At 47.3% G+C, this 23,534-nt stretch overlaps 2 protein-coding genes across 2 annotated transcripts in view; one reads left to right on the top strand and one right to left on the bottom strand.

Annotated features, from left to right (window-relative positions):
- TMEM150C (transmembrane protein 150C) overlaps window positions 1–4,982 on the top strand; it is a 36,866-nt gene extending 31,884 nt beyond the window's left edge. Inside the window, exons 8-9 of the mRNA XM_035111757.2 lie at window positions 1,823–2,000; window positions 3,234–4,982. Coding sequence (XP_034967648.1) covers window positions 1,823–2,000; window positions 3,234–3,442 — 387 coding nt within the window. The 3' untranslated portion in view covers window positions 3,443–4,982. The remainder of the gene's footprint in view (window positions 1–1,822; window positions 2,001–3,233) is intronic.
- Window positions 4,983–9,302: 4,320 nt separating this feature from the next.
- Window positions 9,303–23,534, bottom strand: ENOPH1 (enolase-phosphatase 1). Its single transcript, XM_035111756.2, has 6 exons — window positions 23,254–23,534; window positions 17,108–17,209; window positions 16,349–16,551; window positions 15,270–15,402; window positions 13,871–13,994; window positions 9,303–11,722 (listed from the first exon to the last, which is right to left on the bottom strand). Exons 1-6 carry the CDS (start codon window positions 23,335–23,337, stop codon window positions 11,583–11,585), a joined length of 786 nt encoding a protein of 261 aa, XP_034967647.2. The 5' UTR covers window positions 23,338–23,534; the 3' UTR covers window positions 9,303–11,582.

Here is a 23,534-nt window from a genome sequence, read left to right as displayed (position 1 = left end):
GATCCTATGAATGTTTACTGTGAGCTTAGTGAGTCATAGTTGAAGTACCGTAAGTAAGGTATGTTTAGGACTGCTACCAATTAGGGAATAAGCAAACACACAATTATAATTGAATAAATGTAGATCGCTGTACCATACTTAATTTTAAAAAAATAAGACATCCCCTGAAAATAAGCCGTGGTGTGTTTTTTTTGGAGGAAAAATAAATATAAGACGTGTCTTATTTTAGGAGAAACACGGGTAGTTCTGTCCCTATAATTCCCAAGATTTTGCACCTGACAAAATCTCAGTGCACCTTTGCCCATCTTATGCTGCTCTTCACTCTAAAGAAGAGTGCATTGCATGTGCTTTCAGCATGAAGGGCAGAGTGGATCCCTCCCTGCTTTAAAAGGATCTCCTGCCTAGCTTCATCTGGCCGCCAGATGGCAGTTTCTGTAAGTTCAGTATTCCCAAACAGCTGCTTCCCTTTCAGGCTGTCTCCATCCTCCTTTTGAATTTCATGTTTCTCAACTCCCTCCCTGTCTCGTATAGAAACGTAGAATCATAGATCATTCAACCTTCAGCCCTTCTCAGGGAGGACTAGGCCCTTCATCCTGATATCCCTGAAATGATGGCGTGCTGCAAGTAGGAGAGAATCCTGTCTTTTGTGTGCCTAGCAAGATCAGCAGCCCTCAAGCACACCGCATTACAAGCTGCCTTTAAAATGTCGTCGGATCTTTGCATGCTCCGCAGCTTGATGGGAGAAGGGCAAGACCTATCAAGCCCACACAGCTAGTGGCTCAGTTCTCGTGGATTCTGTCCAAGGTGCCTGCAGGTCACGGAATAAATGTAAGCCGTGTTTTCGTGGGCCAAAATCGGATGCCCGCAGAAGCCCGGCTTAGGAGTCACTTAATAGAAGGGCCCAGGCTGCTCCAGGCAGATGAGATGATTTATTTGGCAGATGTGAGGTAGTGAAAGATACATCCATAAAAGGAAACTGCACATTTGTAAGAGAACAGGGCATTTGTGCTGAGGTGTGCAGGGTTTACTAGCACTTGCGTAAGAGCCTGCCATTCCTATAAATCCCAAACCCACCTACTGTTGTAAAGAAAGTACATACATTTCATGTAGAATTCTTCTTTTTGGTGGATTAGTAGCAACAGGAGGCCCATAGGTCATGTTAAGCTTGCCACTCCCTGCAACCTGTTATTGGTGCCAACCAGAACGGATACGGGAGAGGATGTGGAACAGCACATTCTCTGTTCCCCAAAGAATCCTGGGTGCTGTTCAGGGTGCTGAGAATTGTAGCTCTGTGAGGGCTGAACTACCGTTCACAGGATTCTTTGGGAGGGTGCTTTAAACGCCTTAGTTGTCTCTTCTGATCTGCTTCAGAAAGGGTGGAAGTGTTTCCGCTTCCTCTTCCTCTCTTCCATCCTTCTTTACTCCAAAGCATGTCTCGGGTGGTCAGATGCAAAAGACGACAGGGCTCCCGAACCTTTTAAAGAGAGAAGCTTGGAAGGTGTAACTTGTATGATAAGATACGTCTGCTGAAAATGCCTCCTCTGCTCAACCATTAAATGTGCAGGAGCTCCATCTCCTTTTGCACCTGCCCACCTTAGGCGTGCCTATGAGCCATCAGCCCTGAAGGAGAGAGGGAAATGTAAAGTCATCCACACATCAAGGTATTCTCTCACGCATGTTGAGTTCAGCAGTGACCGTATGACCAGGTTCGCTTTGGGTCCTTAGCAGAACCATGGAAAGCAGAATCATCTGGCGGTTGGGGGGCAAGAGTCTTTTCTATTGATCACATCAAGGAAGGCCACCAGTTCTGTTGTCTTTGTAGCTTTCGAACGATGAAGAAATCCATAATGTGGGCACATCCCTGACGTTTGGTTTCGGCACCCTGGCCTGCTGGATTCAGTCTGCCCTAACGCTCAAAGTAAACTTGAAGAATGAAGGAAGGAAAGCTGGGATCCCACGAGTCGTCTTGTCGGCAGCGATAACCCTCTGCGTCGTCCTTTGTATCCTTTAATTCTGCACATTTTCTCCAGGAACAAACTTCTCGTCTCAAAGGTCGGGAAATTCACGATCTGATAAATTAGAGTTTCCAGATGACGAACTGTTTGCATGAGGCTAAAGTTTGCCATTGCAGTTATTAATATTGACACATGTACTGTGAAATGCAATCTTAACACTGATCCCCAGAGCTCATTCGAATTATGCATTTCTGAAACTAAAAATTCCGCTAAAATTTAATGTTTGATGCAGGCGGGATTTGTATGCCAAGCATGTAAGCTTGGATTTTCAATGCAGTTCTGTGCCTTAAGTTGTGATCCTGTACCCACGTCCCTGAGAGTAAGCCTTACTGAATACAGTGGGGCTTACTTCTGGGCAGAAATGCATATAATTCTGAGTATGTACGGTATAGGATTGTACTGAGCAAGTCCCAAATTAGTCACCTCATGAAAAATGTGTTTCGACCAAGGGAAGGTGCATAATACGAATACTCTGTGACCCTTTAGTAACTGCTCTGTTTTAAGAACATAACCTAAGAGTGTAAGAAGAAGGCTGCTGGATAAGATCTTATCGAGTCCAGCATCCCTCTCTTATGAACGCGCCCTCATTGTCACATGCAAATTTAGCTTTACTTTCTCATCTATTATCTCATTGTTGTGCATACACACAGCATTGGAAACTTGTCAGCCTTATTATCCCTTTTGCATTCTTTTCTTCCGGCTAATGCAGTTCTCAGAAGACAGAGGTAAGGTTCTAATAAAACAACAGCAGCAAGTTGAGTCTGGTAAAAAAACAACAACTCACGTCACCTGAAATGTCCTTACATGAGCATTGTGAAAGTATGATGAACTCTTGATGGATCAGTGTGCCGGTGGGTATCTGCAAAGGGGGCGGGGAGTATCTGTTTTAATGCCCAATGGGATGCATAGGAAGGGGAGAAAAACTCGGCCCCCTCCCCTACTTGGCTTCTTTCAGCAGTGAATTCCCCAGGAATACCAAAGCCCAAATGGGTTATGAAAAGGGCCAACCCTCCCATCGCACCTTGTGAAGAATAAATGATGCAAAATAAGAGACTTGAGTTACACAACTCACAGAATTCTACTTTTTTGATGCAGAATTTGGGTTGCCTGGGTGCCGAATGTTTTTTTTTTTTAGCGCAGCGTTGACACAGCTCTGCTTGTAAGGCAGCCTTGTCCACATTTTCTGTTCCTGCGCACTTTTCCTTGACGCCTCTCCAGATTTCATCTTGATGTCCCAGAAGTTCCACATGCACGCTGCGCGGATACAGTGGGGAATGGTGATGTGCTTCCTCTGCTACTTCGGCTCCTTTGCTGTGGAGTTCAGACACTACCGCTTCGAGATCATCTGCTCCGAGTACCAGGAGAACTTCCTCAGCTTTTCCGAAAGCCTCTCCGAAGCGTCCGAGTACCAAACAGATCAGGTGTAACCCAGAGGACTCTCTCTTTCCTTTTGTCATGGCGTTAGGTTCCTGTAGACACATGGTTGAACCCCTGGTCCCATTCCTCCTCCTTTTCTTTTTTTTAATACTTGTTCGTTTTCCACGCCTACAAGTTGCCAAAAAGTATTCACCCCCAACCCCCCCAGATCTAGGCATTTTAAGAGACACAGAACTGCCACCACCCTCTGTGCCTCTTTCCCCCACTTCCTCATGATGTATTTTGCAACGTAATACCAGCCTGTGCATTACCCCAGGCACCTCTCATCGTTGGCCGGCAGAAGCGGGCGAAGACGCAGTCACAGCCTATTCTGTGTCATGTTATGGAGGTTGCAAGAGGCAGCAAAGAGATGTGGGGCCGCCTTAGGAGGTCTAGTCCCACCCTAAGGGAGCCTAGGAAAGGTCTTGTAAATTCCTTGGTGCAGCTGCAATACAGAACAAGATTGGCACCTTTGTTGCTAATAGGCCTGGCTGTGCATCAGCTTCCTGAACTCCCCCCTAAATGCAAACTTTGAACTGCAGGAAGGGCTCCCAGAAAAGGTAGCTGCCTCCCCTCACTCTCATCCCTAGTGCACCAGGGAATTTGCTCCCAGCCTGTGTCAGTCCCTGCGATCTAGGGAGGTCCTTCATTTCTAGATTTGTTGCTCGATTGGGAAACATGGAAGCTGCAGCTTCTAGTGCAGGCGCCCCCAACATGCGGCCCTCCAAATATTTTGGCCTACAACTCCCATGACCCCTAGGTAACAGGACCAGTGGTCAGAGGTGATGGGAATTGTAGTCCAAAACATCTGGAGGGCCAAAGGTTGGGGATGCCTGTTCTAGTGTCTGTCTACCTCCGTTCCTTCCTTCCACCTTCCCCACCCCCTACCCAGCCAATCGCAGCAAGCAGGTCTCTGAAGATGCAGGCATGGATCAGCTGCATGCATGCGTGGAAGGAAGATGAGGAGCCACAGCTACTTAGGTCTCCTGCTTCAGATGCAGATTTAAGAGGTTACCCCCAAGCTGCAGCCTGCTATTGCATTTCCTCCCTCCTTAATGCATGGGCACACGCCTTTTAAAAGCGGAGGGGCCTTGCTGGAAGGGGGAAAGCTGGGAATCCTCGAAGCAGCCGCCTACTAACTAACGCATCAGGGAGAGGGGGAGAGGGGACCTCTCACTCTTCTCCTGAAACTCAGGGGTTAGGGGTACCACCTTTCCCCTAAATGTTAGGGCTTTTGTGGTTTTCAGAACCATGCTGAAATACTGCAGGTGACACTTTGCTGGCTAGGAGGAGGAGGAATGAAGTTCACCCACGGACTATCTACGTTTTTAAATAAATGCAGCCAACACTCCTTAGTACTTTTCTCCTGCTGCTGACGGGCATGGGGTTTGGTTCAGGGCTTCCAAGTTAAATGATTGGAAATGAATGCATGGTCAAAACATGGGACAGTATCCTATGATTGCATTGGGCCAAAGTCTGCTATTGGACATGGACTATTTTGCCTTTTTAAATTTTTTTAAATCCACTTCACTATGTAAAGTACACAAATGCCTCAATAGGTAGAAAGGTAGGTTTGGGGGAGGGCCTGTAAGAGGTGAAACCCACACAAATGAGTTTTATACACGGCTGGGGGAAGACGCATACAGCAACTGAGATGCACACAAATACACATAGCTAAAATAGGCTTCTGTTCAAATGTGTTTCACTGTAAATATTACGTGATGTTGGTTTTTTTTTAAAAAAAAGTTTTACGTTGTATCATTTTATATTTTGAAATTTTATTGGAATGAAAAATCCGTTTGTGAAAGGTTTTTCATTTTTGTTTTTCCTGATATGCAACCACTCGAGCTGAAATTCAAGCTTCTTGGGTGATATATTGTACATTTCTTAAAAGAATTTCTTATGGCACATTTCAAAACAGCTGAGCAATGACTTAATTCCTGTACACTAAAACATGACCACTAAATAAATTTCTTTTATGGAGAGCGTGAGTATTTATTACACATGTATGCACACTGAAGAGAGTGTTGAAGGTTTTGCAGCTGCATGCAGAGGTGCTAATTTTATTTTATTTTTACTTCAGGTGGGGAACTTTTTCAGACCAAAGACTGTGTTTCTTTCTGAGATACCACCTAGGGACTATATGCAAGGCCAAAGGCAAAACCATAGAGGGATTATAATAGATTGATGTGATTGCTAATGTTTCCTTTTCATGTAGCATATAGGCAGCTTCAAGGATGAGCGACAAATGTGCCATCCACATTCAGGATACTTGACATGGTGGAAGAGAACTGTCCCCTGCTCAAAAGAGCTTACAAGTCTTAATATTTAAGAACATGAGAAGAGTCCCGACCAAAGTCCCATTTAATCCAGCATTCGTCCTACTCGTGTTCTACACAAGCTCTGTGACTAGCAGCCAGTGGTAGCCTGTCTAATCCACTTCTGACACCATCCAAGGTCACCACGACGGCTTGTGGTAGCGAGCTCCGTAGTCTTTAACAATGTACCGTGTGAAGAAGTGATTCTATTGAGACTTCAAAGGAGAGGGACATGATTGTACAAGTATCTACTTTCTAAAGCCATCATCCTAAACGTACTGCAGTGGAAAGAAATCCTATTGACACGGTGTCACAAGCCCCTCTCTAGCCTTCATCCAGGTGAGCAAGAGGCATCACACTTGAGGAGGTCGAGGGGCTGAGCTGAGAGGTTGAGGGGTATAGCCCAGGAAAAGTTGGGTGGGGTGGCAGCAAAGGAGGAGGGTGACCTAGAGAGAGTTCTGGGGGCCAAACTGTAAGGTCTGGAGGGCCACATTTGGGCCCTGGACCTGATGCTTCCCACCCCTGTAGTACAAAGGGTTCAGTAGTCTGACACAGTATAGAGCCATCTAGGCAAGAGAGAGAGATTATGGGAGTTTAATAATAATTGTACCCTACCTATCTGACTGGGCTGCGTCAGCCACATTCACACCCAGAAAAAATACTTAGGAGGGTAGGAGGGGTGTGGCCTGGAGGGACTTATTTGGCCCTACATCTCTTCACCCGTCTTGAATTTATTAGCCCTAACAAAATCTCCCTATCAAAAAATGAAATGTGCGTCTCTTGCCCAAATTAAAAATGCATTCTGTGCACTGGGCCCCAAACAGGATAGGATCATGTAAACTGTTTGGGGTGTCTGCCCATGACTTGTAATTCACTAATACAGAACCAATCACCGAGCCGAAAACACATTTTGGAGGGTGTTGTATAGAGAGAAGTTTCCATTTCTTCTCTGACCTCCATCTTATCTTTATTTCTATTTCACACAAGCAACTTCTTCCAATGACTTTTTATTCTGTGTAACTTCTCTGGAACAAGCACAGAGAATGAAACTTAGCTGGTTGCAATAGTTTCACGCTGGTTTAGGTTTTTCTGTGCCAAGCTCTCCACATAACTTTTGTACAGCTCTGATTAATATTTGTGACTTGTTTTGGGGAGATTTTACTTTTCCTTTATCAGAACTGTTCCTTTAGATTATGACATGGAACTAGTTTTTTCCAGAGCTTCAGCCTATACAGACAGCTTTGAAAAATCTCTTTTATAGATCATTCTGCTCCAAGGTGAGATTAAAAAGAAAATAGCAAAGTCAAACATTTTTCTTTGATTTTTATGTTTGGATTTTTGTGGGTTTTATATCCTGGACACCATACTTAATCTCTAGCAATATGCATCAAAAACCACAGGAGCCCGTTTCCTGGAATAGTCTTTTCTTGAAGTGAAAGGCCATGGAGTTAGGACAGCTGGAATTATGTAGTAAACTTTAAATGAAGAGGCTGGTGGACTTTAGGTAGGGAAAGTTTAGTTGCAATTAAGATTAATCTTGCATATAACAGCCACTTTCCTGTAGATTTTTCATTCCCCAATATGCATTTCATGTTGATTTCACTTTGATATATCTAAGCTCACATCTTTCATAAACTAAACTGGCATGTGCTGGACTTTGATTGATGTATCCTATATAATAAAGTCCCTGTTTCTCTGCGTCCAGATTCCCTGTGTCCCGTTTTCCGTGCTAATGCGCATGTGCCCCAGGAACACAGGGATTGGACGCGGACGCCCCCCCCCCCCCCCGCGAGCAGCAGCAAGCGGGCATCGCCACATGCGGCTGACCAACCGTCACATCATGGTAGAGCCGGCGGGCGCTGAGAGGAAACAGGGCGGAGCGCGCTACTCGAGGCCGGTGCTTGGGCGGGGGAGGCTGGGCCTCGGCGAGCTGAGGGGAAATGCAGCGCAGCAAGAGGCTGGCATGAGGTGAGGCGCCCCGGCCTTTTAAAACAAACATGAGAGCGGGAGAAAGGGGAGAGGCAGAGGAGGAGGCTTGCCGGGTCGGCGTCCGGCACCGCCGCGCAGAGAGTCCCGAGCCTCTGGGACGCAGCAGTGCTCTGTAGCACTTTGAATCCTCCTCCTCTTGCCGTGACTCAGGGCGCTGCACGCAGCGCTGCTGGGTGCTTTGTCGGTGCTTCAGCAGCAGCAGCCGTTTCCAGGCGCCGAACCATGGCAGGAGGAGGAGGATCCAAAGTGCTACAGAGCACTGCTGCGTCCCAGAGGCTCGGGACTCTCCACGCGGCGCTGCCGGGCGCCGATCCGGCAAGCCTCCTCCTCTTCCTCCTGCCTCGGCTCCTCCTCCTCCTTCTTTCGTACTCTTCTTTCTCTCCCCTCTTCCTCGCTCTTCCGGCTCCCTCTTTTTCTTTTTCTTTCTTTCTTTCTTTCTTTCTTTCTTTCTTTCTTTCTTTCTTTCTTTCTTTCTTTCTCTCTCTTCCTTCCTTCCCACCCATCTTTATTCCTCTCCCTCATTCTTATTCTTTCTTTCCCTCTACTTCGTTCCTTCTTTCTCCCTTTCTATCTTCTCTCCCTCTTCTTTTTCTTTCCTTCTTTATTCCCTTCCTTCTTTCCCACTCTTCTTTCTCTCCCCTCTTTCCTTCCTCTCTCCCTCCTGCTCCCTCTTACCTTCCTTCCTTCCCTCCTTCTTTCCTTCAATCCTTCCCAGAGAAGCCCCACTCGCTTCTCTCTCTCTCTCTCGCACACACACACACACACTGCCCGCCCGCCGCCACAGCAAACCACCCAGGGGGAGCCTGGGGCCCTCAACGCACATCCCCACCAGTGGAGGCGGCGACGGAGGCGACGCCTGCGCGGTCCCAGGGCTTCCCCTCCGTTCCCACCCAGCTAGCGCCCGTTTACTTAACGGGCTGAATGACACTAGTTTAAAATAAAATGCTTCCAAACAAAATAATAGCCTCTCAGGTTCTGTTCATCCTCTTGCCTATTTGGGGCAAATTAAGACTGTGGGACGCAGGTGGCGCTGTGGTCTAAACCACTGAGCCTCTTGGGCTTGCCGATAGGAAAGTCAGCAGTTTGAATCCCCGGGTGAGCTCCCGTTGCTCGGTCCCAGCTCCTGCCCACCTAGCAGTTTAAAAGCACGTCAAAGTGCAAGTAGATAAATAGGTACCGCTCCGGCGGGAAGGTAAACGTTTCTGTGCGCTGCTCTGGTTCACCAGAAACGGCTTAGTCATGCTGGCCACATGACCCGGGAGCTGTCTGCGGACAAACGCCAGCTCCCTCGGCCTATAGAGCGAGATGAGCGCCACAACCCCAGAGTCATCCATGACTGGACCTAACAGTCAGGGGTACCTTTACCTTTACCTTAAGAACCTGACTACAACTCCCATCATCCCTGATTAGTGGCCATGCTCCTTGGAGCTGATGAGAGCTGGAGTCAAACAACATTTGGAGAGCACCAGGTTCCCTGATCCCTCGTTTAGAGAGTGTCCCCCTTCATTTGTGTGCTTTGAAAGATTACCAGAGGTCAAATTTGCAACTACCAACATTATACAGGTGCTTGTCAAACACTAAAGACAAACCTTTATTTACCACAAGTGCATGGGCGGAAGTGAAGCTAGTTCAGACAGAGGGGCCATGGCTGCTGGTCTTCCGTTTCGGCCACAGATTTGTTTAAAGACAACACATGCATTACAAGGCAACAATCACACGGACATTAAATAGATCTGCAGCAAAAGGGACGCTTCCCATCGCTACTCGAGGAAGAAGCTTTATTGCTAAAATGGTTGCACGTGGCTTTCAGTGGAAATATTTTGTTTCCCAACATGCAATGGTTGTGGCGAGAACTGGGATCCTTACGCATCAGGGTGAATCACATATTCATGCGCACTGTTTCTAACAGCCCTTTTCAAATACCTGAAGAGGCCAAAGCCTTGTTCTGGGCTTCTGCATAGGGTAGGACTTTTCCCTAGGACAGAGCCTGCCCGCCCCCTGGTCCTACAACATGATGTGAATGTAACTTGCTATACTTATGGCCACATCTACACGGTACTATTAAAGCAGCATCATACCGCTTTAACAATCATACGGTGCTACAGTTCCCAGAATTGTTCTATCAATCCCCCTTTCCAGGAAACTCTGGGAATTGTCACTCTGCGAGGTGACACGGGGTCTCCTGAAAACTTAACAAACTCTACTTCTGATGGTTTTGGGTGGCGATGAGAAGCCACGACCACTAAAGGTTGTATCACAGTGTTTGAAATTTACAATGAGGGTGCTGCGGTCTGTTATATTCTGCATTCTGTCCATCTTAAGACATAGGTGTTCCAGGCCATCTGCCACCCAGGTCCTGGCCAGACACAGAGCTGCTCAATACTGGCCAAGACAGCTGCAAAAATATGCCTTTAATACAATGCCCTGGTTACAGTGCCTTGTGACAGTATTTACTTACAAGCAAGGAAGTGGTTGCTTGTGTGGAAAATGACACTGCTTTCTCTCAGCATTCGCCCTGTCCGGTGTGGACGAAGTTGTATCTCTTCCACGCAGAACGGAAAGGAGCAATCTATTCGGCTGGAGACAGCTGCGCACTGAATTTGAGGCGATACACACTCCTGTCTTGGCGACTCAAAAAAGACATGGCAGACTTTGAAAGAGGTCAGTGGGGTGAACCGTCTGGGGGGGGGGGAGATGAAATTTTGGGAATTCAACAGTCACAGGGAGAAATGACTGGTGTGATTTGTGGCCTCGACGACACAGGTACTGTCCAATTGACTGCAGCGGCAATGCACGAAACACTCAACTAGCTGAAGGGGAGAGATTGTATTTGCCCAGCATCAAAAGTAAAAGGAAAATACAATCCTTCCCTACCCCACCAATCTATACATTGGCTATGCTAACATTGTACAGATCTCCCAAAACACGCTGGGATGGGGGTGGGCAAAATATTGCACCACCTTGGCACAGAAAGCCTCACCTGGGAAGGCCTTCAAAAGTGTTTACAGCTTTTGGTCTGCAGGTCAGTTCACTTTGCAAACCTCTCAGTACCTTATTTCCCCAGCGGATTAGTTAACTCTTAAGCAGAGCAAACAATGTGACCTTTGCATAGCATGCTACATTCCAGCATGCAAAACACGGGGCTGTTGTGTGTCTGCTCCCTGAATCTTTCCATCCTTCACTAAGACAAGCAAGATAGGGGCACGTTCCAGCTAGATAAAACGCACCAGAGGAGCAGAACCAGAAAGGGGTGTGGCCAGAGGAAGGGGCGGGGCCTGAGGAGAATCCCAAGGCCTGCATTTGGCCCTGAGCCTGATGTTCCCCACCCCTGCTTGCAAACCGAAAACAGAAGAACATTAAAAAAAACTTAAAAGACTTGTTTATTAATTGCAGGAGAGAATGAAGCTAAGGGAATGTGTGTCTGAGGTAAACATGCTGGCCACAACCCACGGCGAGGATCTCCTACACAGGAGCCTCCGGAGATGAACGGTGGCTGCGGGAAAACTTAGGCAGCCCCCTTCGTCTCGAGAAGGCCTTCCATGGACAACATCCTCCTGGTGGTTTGCATGACTTCCGCGTGCAATTCCAAAGCAAGGTTGTGCTGACAACCAGGGCTTTGCAGCCGCTGGGTCCAAGGTGTGCCTGCAACACCAGCAGATGTCCCAACCACACCGGGTTCAAATTCCTGTCACTGGAAGGCCAAGGATCCCAATGCTCTCAATTCCAAAATTCATGTCACCAGCAAAAAACTACCGTATTATAGTACAAGGAGGATTTTGGTCAGGCGTCGCTCCCACATCATCCTTTCTTTCCTTTCTTAACAGAAACACAGAAATTCGCTTCTTTAAGTGGAGGACGGCAAGAAGAGTTCGTTGAAAGAGGTTATGAGTCTATAATAAGATTTCTCGTCATCCGTCAGGCCCGCGTTGCCCGGCCGGACTACTATCGCCACGTGCATGTCGACTTCTTCTGCGGCATCTGCCTCTGAGGGGAAAAGAGCAAGAATAATCTATCAGAAGGGGGTGAATCCAGATACACATCTTATTACTGCTCATGTGCTGGAAGCTTTGGCCAGCAACATCTTTCCGGGCAGAATGATGGGGGTGGAGACGCTCCTTCAGGTATACTGGACCGGGGCCGTTTAGGGCAGGCATCCCCAAACCTTGGCCCTCCAGATGTTTTGGACTACAATTCCCATCTTCCCTGACCATTGGTCCTGCTAGCGAGGGATCATGGGAGTTGTAGGCCAAAACATCTGGAAGGCCGCAGTTTGGGGGTGCCTGGTTTAGGGATTTAAAGGTCAGCACCAACACTTTGAATTGTGCTCGGAAACGTACTGGGAGCCAATGTAGGTCTTTCAAGACTGGTGTTATGTGGTCTCGGCGGCCGCTCCCAGTCACCAGTCTAGCTGCCGCATTCTGGATTAGTTGTAGTTTCCGGGTCACCTTCAGAGGTAGCCCCACGTAGAGCGCATTGCAGTAGTCCAAGCGAGAGATAACTAGAGCATGCACCACTCTGGCAAGACAGTCCACGGGCAGGTAGGGACTCAGCCTGCGTACCAGATGGTAGACAACTGCCCTGAATACAGAATTGACCTGCGCCTCCTTGGACAGCTGTGAGTCCAAAATGACTCCCAGGCTGCGCACCTGGTCCTTCAGGGGCACAGTTACCCCATTATACTAAGTCAGACCATTGAGCCATCCAAACTAGCATTGTCAACATTGATTGGTTGTTGAGCAGGTTTATTATTAGGAGCCTAAGTGGCAATAAGCAGTACAGTGGAACCTTGGTTTACGAACGCGATCCGTTCCACCGGGGGTGTTCGTAAACGGAGGCAATCGCTCCCCGAAGGCACGCTTCTGCACGTGCGTGAAGCGCCGATAGAGCGCTTCTGCGCACACAGATCGCTTCTGCGCATGCACGAGCTGCACAGATCGCGTCTGCGCATCCGACGCCGCGGAACCTGATGTAAACACTTCCAGGTCCACGGCGTTCGTAAACAGAGGTGTTTGTAAACGGGACTGTTTGTAAACCAAGGTACCACTGTATATTATTATGATTATTTATCACATTTATATCTCACCCTTCCTCTTAAAGGAGACCATGGTGGCAAACAACAAGCCATTGCCAGGTTACAATTCCCAGAGTGCCCTGGGAAGAAGGAATCCTATATAATAAAGTCCCCGTGTCTCTGCGTCCAGTCCCTGTGTCCGCACTACTGCGCATGTGCCCCACGGACACAGGGACTGGACACGGACTGGATGCACACACACACGCGCGCGCTCCCCCCCCACGCCCATCGTTTCCCTGCGGCCACCAACCGCCGCTCCCAGCCGGACAAGCGCCTCACTGCGCTCGCGCTAAAGCGCGAGGAGGAGGAGGAGGCTGCTTTCCCCCCTTCCCCCCCCCTCCGGCGACCAGCAGCAAGATGCCGAGGGGCCCAGTCCGGCTCCCACAGCCCGATGCCGCCATCTTGGTCCGCCTCCTCCTCCTCCTGACAACCCTCCCTGGCCCGTGAGAGCAGCGGGGCCGCGGCCTTCCCTCCCTCTCTGCGCTCAGCCGCGGGGCACCACAGGAGAGCGAGTTTGTCTTTTACACCCCTTTTCTCCCAGCCTGTGACGCTTAAGGAAAAGCGGAGAGAGAGGCAGAGTGCGCGCGGGGCGGAGGAGGAGGGGGGAGGGTGTTGCGAGCGGAGCGGGCGGTGCAATCGTGAGGCTGAGTGTCTGAGTGTCCCCGTCCCCCCGAAAAGCCTGAGAGGGGCCTCTTTCCCTGCACGGGCTCACCCAAGCCAGGACTCTCCTGGGCTGCCACCGGCGCTGCTCCTCCGTCTCTGCTCCTCCTCCTCCTCCCGTTCTAGCACCCGTTAATTTAACAGGCTTCACGATACTAGTGATGGATAAAACACTCTGGGAACTATAGCTGTGACAAGCACAGCTCCGTTAGGGGAACAGGGACTCTCCTCGCAACTTACAGCACCCCTCAATAAACTACAGTCCCCAAGATTCTCTGGGGGTTGTCATGACTGTTAAAATCAGTATAATCGTGCTTGAAATGGATGCAGTTCACAGAGAACAGCTTCTGGGCAGACCTATGAGAAGATAAGGATCACAACAACCAAACTTGCTCTCTTACCTCGAGTGACATCCGTCAAGAACAGTATGTTGCTTGTGGAACACCCAATGCTTGCGGCAATCCTCTGGTAACTCTCGCTGTCCACTTTCGGGCCTATTTTGGTGTCAAAGTGGCCATCAAAAAGCTGGAAGATTCAGGAAGGACATTTTGTTTTTAAAGGAGAGGCTTAAAGTTTCTCATGCACTTCTTTCATTTTTGTATTACTGTCGTTTTTCTCACTTGTCGGCTCGGTGTGTTCTTTAACCCAATGTTGTTTAGTTTAAGACGTTAGATTAGGCCAGCTCATTTGTTCTGTTTTATGTCTTATGGACTGACATTTGCATTCATTGATGTTGTGATTATATAGAATAGTTTCTAATGCGTCTTCTACTTATTTCATAAAAATTATACACTGCTCGATTGCAGAAAAACCGGTTACTTTCCCCAGTTTGCAAAATTTAACAGAAGTTACGAGTCTTGGTTAGATTGCGAAGACCCCTCTAGGCTCTGTCTACATGTGGAGCAGAATGTGGGGGTAAAAACAGACTGTACCACTTCATGCTGCAAGAAGATACGAACCCTTTTTTAAAAAACAACAACAACAACTCTGATTTAGGTGTCAGGATTTTTTTAAATAGTATTTTGCATTTTGGTTTCTGCACTGTGCTTATATATATATATATATATATATATATATATATATATATCACGTTTATTTACATTTTATACATTCATTTTTATTCCTTTTATTTTGACAAAGTAATAATCATAAATAAATAAATAAGAATAAAAATGTGCACCCCACCACCGAGTCAATTCCATTGTAACTATCCAACCTCCCAAAATTTCAACACCTCTTGCGATGGTTCGACCCCTTTCCGTTTTAACAGTACAAATTCTACAAGCACCCTGATTTTTAATGCAAGTCAACCTTGTGTTCTTCAGTAAAATCGCAGGGCACCCAGACGTTTCCAAAATTCTCAATGCAACAAAATTAAAACGCACAGCAGAGAGAAGCATTCTAGTTCAGCCCCATTGTGTTTGTATTCCGCTTTCAAGTATATTTCAAATTTTTTTACTAAATAAAGGAGCATGGAAGAGGTGGGGATTCCTTGATCTGCAGTGTGAATTGGAACATTCCAGTCTGCCGCTTAATTCCTTCACTGCCCATCTTATTGTCTCGAGGACATAGAATCACAGCATTGGAAAGGTACCCTTTAGTCCAACCCCCGGCAATGCAAGCTGTCTCCAATAGTGCAGGCAGAACATAACCATCAAGGTTACTTGATGGCCTTATCCTCCATCTTGTGAATGCCAACAGATACGCTGCGCCTGAGAGAAGCCGGAAGTGAGACTGTTTTAGGGCGGAAGAAGCTGGAAAGACAAAGAAAGGAGACAAACCTTTAAGCGTTGTGCCTACCTCGGAAATATCGCCTTCTGTGGAGTTCCCAAAAAAGAGCTTTTGCGCCTCAACACTCCCAGAGGAATAGATGTAAACTTTCATCCCTGCTTCTCTCCATTTCCTAACTGCTGGAACCACATCATCAAAGAACCTGTGATGGACGGGGAATGGCAATACATGAGACGGCAACCTAGAGACATATCTCGAAGAGACAACGGAAGTGCTCGCCTTATTTGTGTGCAGAATTTGCTGGACAGTCACATTCCACAAATGCGCAAGAGCACCTGATGCGCCTTAGAATTAAAGGAACAAAAATGTTCCGATAATAAACGGTCTCCCTCGGGAGGTGGTGGACTCTTCTTCCAGGGAGGTTTTTAAGCAGCGGCTGGATGGCCATCTGCCAGGGATGCTTTAGCTGAGATTCCTGCATTGCAGGAGGTTGGACCTGATAATCCTCGGGGTCTTTTCCAACTTGACAATTCTATGGTTCTATGTGGGTCTCTAAATTATGAAGAGATGTATACCAAGCATCCCCAAACTTCGGCCCTCCAGATGTTTTGGACTACAATCCCCATCTTCCCCGACCACTGGTCCTGTTAGCTAGGGATCATGGGAGTTGTAGGCCAAAACATCTGGAGGGCCGCAGTTTGGGGATGCCTGATGTATACAGACACCCATCCCAACACTGGATGATAACAACAGCAGCAGCAACAGCAACAAGAAGAATAATCCCATTCTAAAGTATGCTGCTGAAACGAAGAAATCAGGGGTGGGGGAAGGACCAGGAATAGGTGTGTGTCCATTCAGTCTTGATACTCGAGATACTCCACTCAGTCATGATACCCCTAAACTCAGAATTCATTCATTCTAAGGGTCTGTATTTTGCACCTGGCTTCAGCAGAAAGAACCCAAACAAACAGGAAGTTGATTCTGCAAGTCTGCCCATTGCTAGGGCCAAAGCCCCATGTTTTCTGCTTTCATGTGCAGATCCCCTCTAAATGTGTGCTTATGTTTGTTTGGAGGGCGGGGGGGGGGGGGAGAAGCAATGGGGCAATAATGCACACTGGCCGCTTGTGTCATAAACGCTAGATACTCACTCTCCCTTCAGGCGGCCGTTTTCGTACGCTGCCCTCCATATGTGGCCTTGGAGCTGCTTTAAGGCGGTTGTCTTCCTGTCTAAAGACATCTGCCAGTGGACGTTGTCTATGACGGCCTGGATGATGCGCTCCACCTCCTCCTCTCCATCCCTTGTCTCCAGCGGGATGGGCACTGCTCCATCCATGTGAGCATCTTCTTCAGCCTTTGGGAAACGGTGAGAAAATGTTATCAGCAGTGGTAGGGACTCCTACTTCAAAGAGCCCAGCTGGGTCAGATTCAGGGTCCATCTCCTGCTTGCTGCAGTATCAGCCAGAGGTGCTTTCCTGCTACCGATGTGCCGCGATTAACATCGGTACTCGTGACTTTCTCCTAGACCTGGTGTCCAGACTGCAGCAAGAGAAGACTAGAATACCTGAAGGAGCATCTCCACCCCCATTGCTCAGCCCAGACACTAAGGTCCACCTCCAAAGGCCTTCTGAAGCTACAGGGAACCAGGCAGAGGGCCTTCTCTGTGGTGGCGCCCGCCCTGTGGAACGCTTTCCCATCAGATCTCAAGGAGATCAAGGACGACATAACTTTTAGGAGACATCTGAAGGCAGCCTTGTTTTAATGGTTGATGTTTTATTGCGTTTCTAGTATTTTGTTGGGAGCCGCCCAGAGTGGCTGGGGCAACCCAGTCAGATGGGCGGCATATAAAAAATAAAAAGCATTGTTATTAGAAGAAGAAAAGGAAGGGAAGGGATGACAAACAACTTTACCTGTTTTCTCAGAAGGCCAACGTCTTCTTGGCACTCCTCTTCCTCCCAGTGTGCACGAAGGTACTCTCGGATGTTGTCTTTGATGTAGGAAAACAGAGTATCCTGGCAAGACAAAAAGCGAAATGACTTACCTACCTGAACAACGAGGCAGAAATGTTTCCACCACTGTATTCCCACCCCTTGCCCGGGGGAAACTTTCCATTTTTAGAGTGACCTCAGCCCTACTCGTGTTGCTAGCTCACATAGGGCATTGGCACGCGGAGCAGCGGTAGCCAACATGGTGCCCTCCATCTGTGGCTGGACTCCAGGCTCCTGTGGTGATGGGAGTTGTAGTCCAACGACAGCTGAAGACCCCAAGGGTGGGAGAACACTATTCTAAGGGGAAATGGGGATTAGGTCTGGCCTGAACGTCATTCTTGCAATACAGTGGTACCTTGGTTTACGAACTTAATCCGTTCCGGAAGTCCGTTCTAATGAGGCCTCCTGCCGCCGGTGCCCTTCCACTGTTCAGCTTCCGTTCGTAGACCGAGGTAAAGTTCGCTAATCAGAACACTATTTCAGGTTTTGCGGAGTACTGAATAGTTCTTAAACCAGGCTGTTCTTAAACCGAGGTACCACTGTAAAAAGTTATGAGCAGGCGATGTGCCGCTGCAATTAACTGATATTCTTAACATTTAAAAACGACAAAGCACACATGCTTCCCGTGCTCTTCCTCGCCCTGTTAGTTCCAATTCCTGGTATTACAGAAGGGCATGAGAGTGCAAAGCCTTCAGACTGCAACTGTTCAAGTGTGCCTTTTGGTTAAATGCATCGTTTGATGGAGAATTAACCAAGAGTAGTAGCGGATCGGGGTGCTGGGGCAGTGCTCACTTGACCAGCAGAGGCCTTGCTGCTTCCTGGGAAGGAGAGGGGTGAAGTGGTGGGAAGACAGGCGCGGTGAAAATGCAATGGCAGGAGCGCTGGATTGGTGCTAGCAGTGCATTTGCACCATGCTGACCTCCCCACCTCCCAAAAACCCTCTCCTTCTCTGTAAGCAGCAGTGACTCATAGGAACGATGGCAACATCTGCCAGATCACCTGGCTGACTGGCGGGCCCTCCTTCCTCTGGCAAATGAATGAGGCAATAATGAGGTTTTCAAGTTTGCCTATGATGCATAAGTACAGAGAATTAAAAAGGATAAGCAGAGGCTAGATACGTCTTTCCTTTTATTTAATGGGGGTACGGCTTCACACAAGCAGTAACGTTTCTTTGCAAGGTTGTCTTGCATTTCTAATTAAAGCCACAGCTGGATGAACTTTTTTTTTTGTGAAACTCAGTATGTTTCACAAGTTGACGCTATGCAGTCGGAAGCAAAAACCACCGAGTTCAATGGACAGCTGGGCCAAAGCAAACAAGATGAATTTTAACAAGGAGAAATGTAAGGTACTACACTTGGGCAAAAAAAATGAAAGGCACAAATACAGGATGGGAGACACCTGGCTTGAGAGCGGTACATGTGAAAAGGATCTAGGAGTCTTGGTAGACCACAAACTTGACATGAGTCAGCAGTGTGATGCAGCAGCTAAAAAAGCCAATGCAATTCTGGGCTGCATCAATAGGAGTATAGCATCTAGATCTAGGGAAGTAATAGTACCACTATATTCTGCTCTGGTCAGACCTCACCTGGAGTACTGTGTCCAGTTCTGGGCACCACAGTTCAAGAAGGATACTGACAAGCTGGAAGGTGTCCAGAAGAGGGCAACGAAAATGGTCAAAGGCCTGGAAACGATGCCTTATGAGGAACGGCTTAGGGAGCTGGGTATGTTTAGCCTGGAGAAGAGAAGGTTAAGGGGTGATATGATAGCCATGTTCAAATATATGAAAGGATGTCATATGGAGGAGGGAGAAAGATTGTTTTCCGCTGCTCCAGAGAAGCGGACACGGAGCAATGGATTCAAACTACAAGAAAGAAGATTCCACCTAAACATTAGGAAGAACTTCCTGACAGTAAGAGCTGTTCAGCAGTGGAACTTGCTACCAAGGAGTGTGGTGGAGTCTCTTTCTTTGGAGGTCTTTAAGCAGAGGTTTGACAGGCATATGTCAAGAATATGACCTTGTGGTCTCTTCCAACTCTATGATTCTATGATTCTATGAGTTTGTTCCCGGGAAACATTGCACAGGATTGCAGACATGCTGCTCCTAATCAAATGGGTATTGTGTTATGTACTGTTGCTCTTGGGATGCTTGTATGCATGTTTAAATAATGCATCAATACAGATGCCTGCATTTCGGGATATTTCTTGGGAGTGTTGGGATGGAAGCTCCGATAGGACAGCTGGAGACAAGGTGTTATAGCTGCTATTGCTGAGTATCAGAAAAAGTGCCAGTTTAAGGAACCTCTAGACTGGGCGCAGCCAATTAAACAGAGAACAAAAAGTCTGACATTTGCAGTTCATGTCCAGGGGCAATGGACCTGCTAATTGACAAATGATGCAGCCTTGAAATCAAGTTCATGCTGCTCATGCTGCAAAAATCAACGTGGAGAAAAAAAAAGTATTCTCAAAAGAGACTCCTAGTCCCTCAAAATTGTAACGTTACTTTGAGAATAAATAAGGCCAATTTGGTTCAAAAGGATAAACGCCTCCTTTAATAAGCTTTCCTGGGCCTCTTTCCCCCTCAACAAGCTCCTCTTAATGCCTATTCACGTAGGCATTTTTTTGCTAGAGCAGGGTTTCCCAAACTTGGGTCTCCAGCTATTGTTGGACTACTACTCCCATCATTCCTGACCACTGGCTCTGTCAGCTAGGGATGATGGGAGTTGTAGTCCAACAACGGATGGAGACCCAAATGTGAGAAACCCAGCGCTAGAGGACAGAAGTAACGGGAAACATAGCAGTCATTATATTAGCAAAGCTGGGGACTCATTTGAGGTAACAAAGTTAATAGGAGGTACCAGAAAGCATCAGATCATTTCTGGCACAAAAATAATAGTTCTCTCTTTCTCTCTGTGTGTATGTGTTAAGGCAAAACACAGTACAGTGTCAGTAGGAAGCCTACTGTGTAACTGACCTAATTTCCTAAGTATTTGAGATGACAGCTCTCAGCTCACTCGCGTTTATATGGCAGGAGTGTGAGCAGAAGAAATAGCAGCCCTAAACTCTTAAGATTATGAAGTGTTTCTTCTACTTTAAAAAAAGGCAGGGGTATAAAGGGCTTTCAGTCCCTTTGGGTATTTATTAAAAATTTTAATGACATAGAAGCTGTGTCCCAAATGTCTTCACCTAGGAAACACAGGCCTTCTACTGTGTCCTTCTTGGTCCACACGGTCCAGTACAGTGGTACTTTGGTTCTCAAACTTAATCAGTTCCGGAACTGCGTTCCAAAACCAAGGCGCGCTTTCCCATAGAAAGTAATGCAAAATGGATTAATCCTTTCCAGACTTTTAAAAGCAGCAATTTACCATGATTTTTACTATCTAACGAGAACCATTGATCCATAAAATGAAAGCAATAAACAATGTACTTGCAGACACACAATCAGTCAGTAGCTGAACTGGGTTCCACACAGTCACAAAAACAAAACAAAAAGAGCCGCAAAAACAAAAATGCAAAATAAATAGCAAAAACAGACAGACCTCAGCTTAAGACGGAAGCGTGGCACTCAAAACGAAAGTGTGGCACTCAAAACGGAAGCGTGGCACTCAAAATGGAAGCGTAACACTCAGAACGGAGCACGTTCGGCTTCTGAAAAAAGTTCGCAAACCAGAACACTAACTTCTGGGTTTGCAGTGTTTGGGTTCCAAGTTGTTTTAGTACCAAGGCGTTTGAGAACCAAGGTACCACTTTAATGTCCACACTGGTGGGTAGTTGGCTTTCCAGAGTTTCAGGCAGAGGAAATTACTCGGTGAAGCCAGGGACTGCATTTGAGACCTTCTGCATGCATGCAAAACAGGTGCTTTACCACTGAGGTATCTGTCTTCCACCGTGACATTTAACGGCAGTATTATAGTGAACACCATACTGAAAGAGAATCCTGCGTCATCTTACAGATGTAGAATCACCTTTTGTGGATTTATATAACCCTCTGCAGGTGTGTTATTCTCTGCTGGCAAATTTATAAACATGGGTAAAGAAAAATGATGCAAATTGCAGAGGCCAGAAATGCAAAGAAACACAGGAAGCTCACATACTGTACTTGCATTTCATGGCCTTTTGCCCCTTCTGTTTAATAGCTCTCTGGATGTGTCTATGAACATGTGTATGCGTATTATATATCTGACAACAGGCAGTAGTGCTTGATGCAATTAAATAAGGTCCCTGCTCCAAAAGCACATGCAACAATACTATTTATGTGTATGCCATCATATGCATGTGAGCACAAAATACGAGAAGACAGATTCCCCGCCCTGAGGAGCTTACAATCTACGACGCAGGAGAGAAAACAGAGGGAGGGGTGGGGGGTATGGAAGCATATGGAAACGGGAAGGATATGTGATTATTTGAGTTACAATGTGCTTGAGCTCAGTGGGGACAGGGTCTGTGGGTCTAAAACACAGTACACTTATGGCAGGCACGGACCACTCAGTTGGTTAGAGCATGGTGCTAATAACGCCAAGGTTGCAGGTTCAATCCCCATATGGGACAGCTGCATATTTCTGCATTGCGGGGAGTTGGACTTGATCATGGTTAGGCAAACTAAGGCCCGGGGACCGGATTTGGCTCAATCGCCTTCTAAATCCAGCCCACGGACGGTCCAGGAATCAGCGTGTTTTTACATGAGTAGAATGTGTCCTTTTATTTAAAATGCATCTCTGAGTTATTTGTGGGGCCTGCCTGGTGTTTTTACTTGAGTAGAATGTGTGCTTTTATTTAAGCATTTTAAATACCTAGCAGATATTAAATACCTACCCTGTTTCTCATATTTTAAGACATACCCATAAAATAAGCCATAGCAGGATTTTTAAGCATTCAAGGAATATAAGCCATACCCCGAAAATAAGACATAGTGATAGGCGCAGCAGCAATGCCGGCTGCGGCAGGAGGAGGAGGAAAAAAATAAGACATCCCTTGAAAATAAGCCATAGTGTGTTTTTTTGAGGAAAAAATAAATATAAGACATGTCTTATAATATGAGAAACACGGTAGCAGATACCTAGGGACTACAAATTTGCAGGACTTGCCCATGCACGTTTGCTTGGAAGCAACCCCTGCTAAATGCAGGGGCGCTTGCTCCCAGGTAAGCTAGTTTAGGAAGGAAGCCTAGAACGCACCTACCAGGGATCAGGCCCCACTGATCAGAATGGCTTTCTGAAGATGCAAAGGATTGTGCTGTTTATATCTCCGGCAACTGAGTGAAGCAAAAAGTTGCTTAAATCTATTTTTTAGGGCAAAACCCCCCCCTGGCTTACAATTTAAACATGTCTTCTTGACTAAATTTTGGGTGGTTATTACCCTAACAGATCTGGCAATGGAGCTGAGAATGGTATTTACAAAATTTGCTTTATTATAACCATGAGATGCACACATGGAAAGGATTTTTTTTTAAAGTACACACTGGTAAAAGTACTTACATTTAATTCCACATTCCCTCAAGATTAAGTCACAAAGTAGTGAAATCTTTTCCAGAAATAGCACTGGATAAGCTCCCCATCATCCTAGACCAAAAACTGTCTTAAAGATAAAACAGCACAATTGCAGAAAGGGGGTGGGGAGTGCCTGTTTTTACCATGTGTGTTTGGGATGCACCCCAGGCCAACAAATCTATAGACCTTATCGGTAGCTTTTCACAGATCAACAGAACAAAACTCAGCATTCTGCTACTGTCAACTTCCTTAAAAGGTTGCTTTATTATATCTTTCTCTATGCTTCCAGGGTTCCCTAAACGCAGATGCTAAACGTTATGGGATTACAGAGGAAACTGCCATACATACCCGAGCCAAGGAAAGCGAATGTGGGGAGGCGCACAGATCGCTAATGCGCACGAGCGTTTGTTTACTCGCAAGGGAAAGCGGCCTCACCTGCGCCAAGGGAGTTGGGGGAGCGCAGGCTGCGGCTTCCGACGGCCCGATCCAACACCCCCCCCCCCAAAAAAACCCCACAGTGCCAGACGCGCACCCGACGGCGGGGCCTTTCTGCTCCCTCTGCCTCCACCCACCCAAAATCTTCACCTTGACAAACGCGATGGGTGTTGTCGTGCCTTCGATGTCCAGGAGGAGCACGCTGACTTCTGCGGGGACGGCGAAGCCCACCATGTCCACCGCGGGGGCCACCGAGCCGAGGGGATGCTGCTGCTGCTGCTGCTGGCTGCGCGCACGGCAGCGCAGAGACGCCGATCCAAGCACACAAGCGCGCGCGGACCCTCCCCGGAAAGCGGCTTCAGGGACGCGGCGTCGGAGGGGAAACGTCGGGAGGAGCCGCGGAACTGGCCGCGGAGGGGAGGGGAGAGAGG

This window comes from Zootoca vivipara, chromosome 9, assembly GCF_963506605.1.
Source record: "Zootoca vivipara chromosome 9, rZooViv1.1, whole genome shotgun sequence".
In the NCBI taxonomy this organism is placed as follows: domain Eukaryota; kingdom Metazoa; phylum Chordata; class Lepidosauria; order Squamata; family Lacertidae; genus Zootoca; species Zootoca vivipara.
This window is presented reverse-complemented; position numbering and strand designations above follow the sequence as displayed.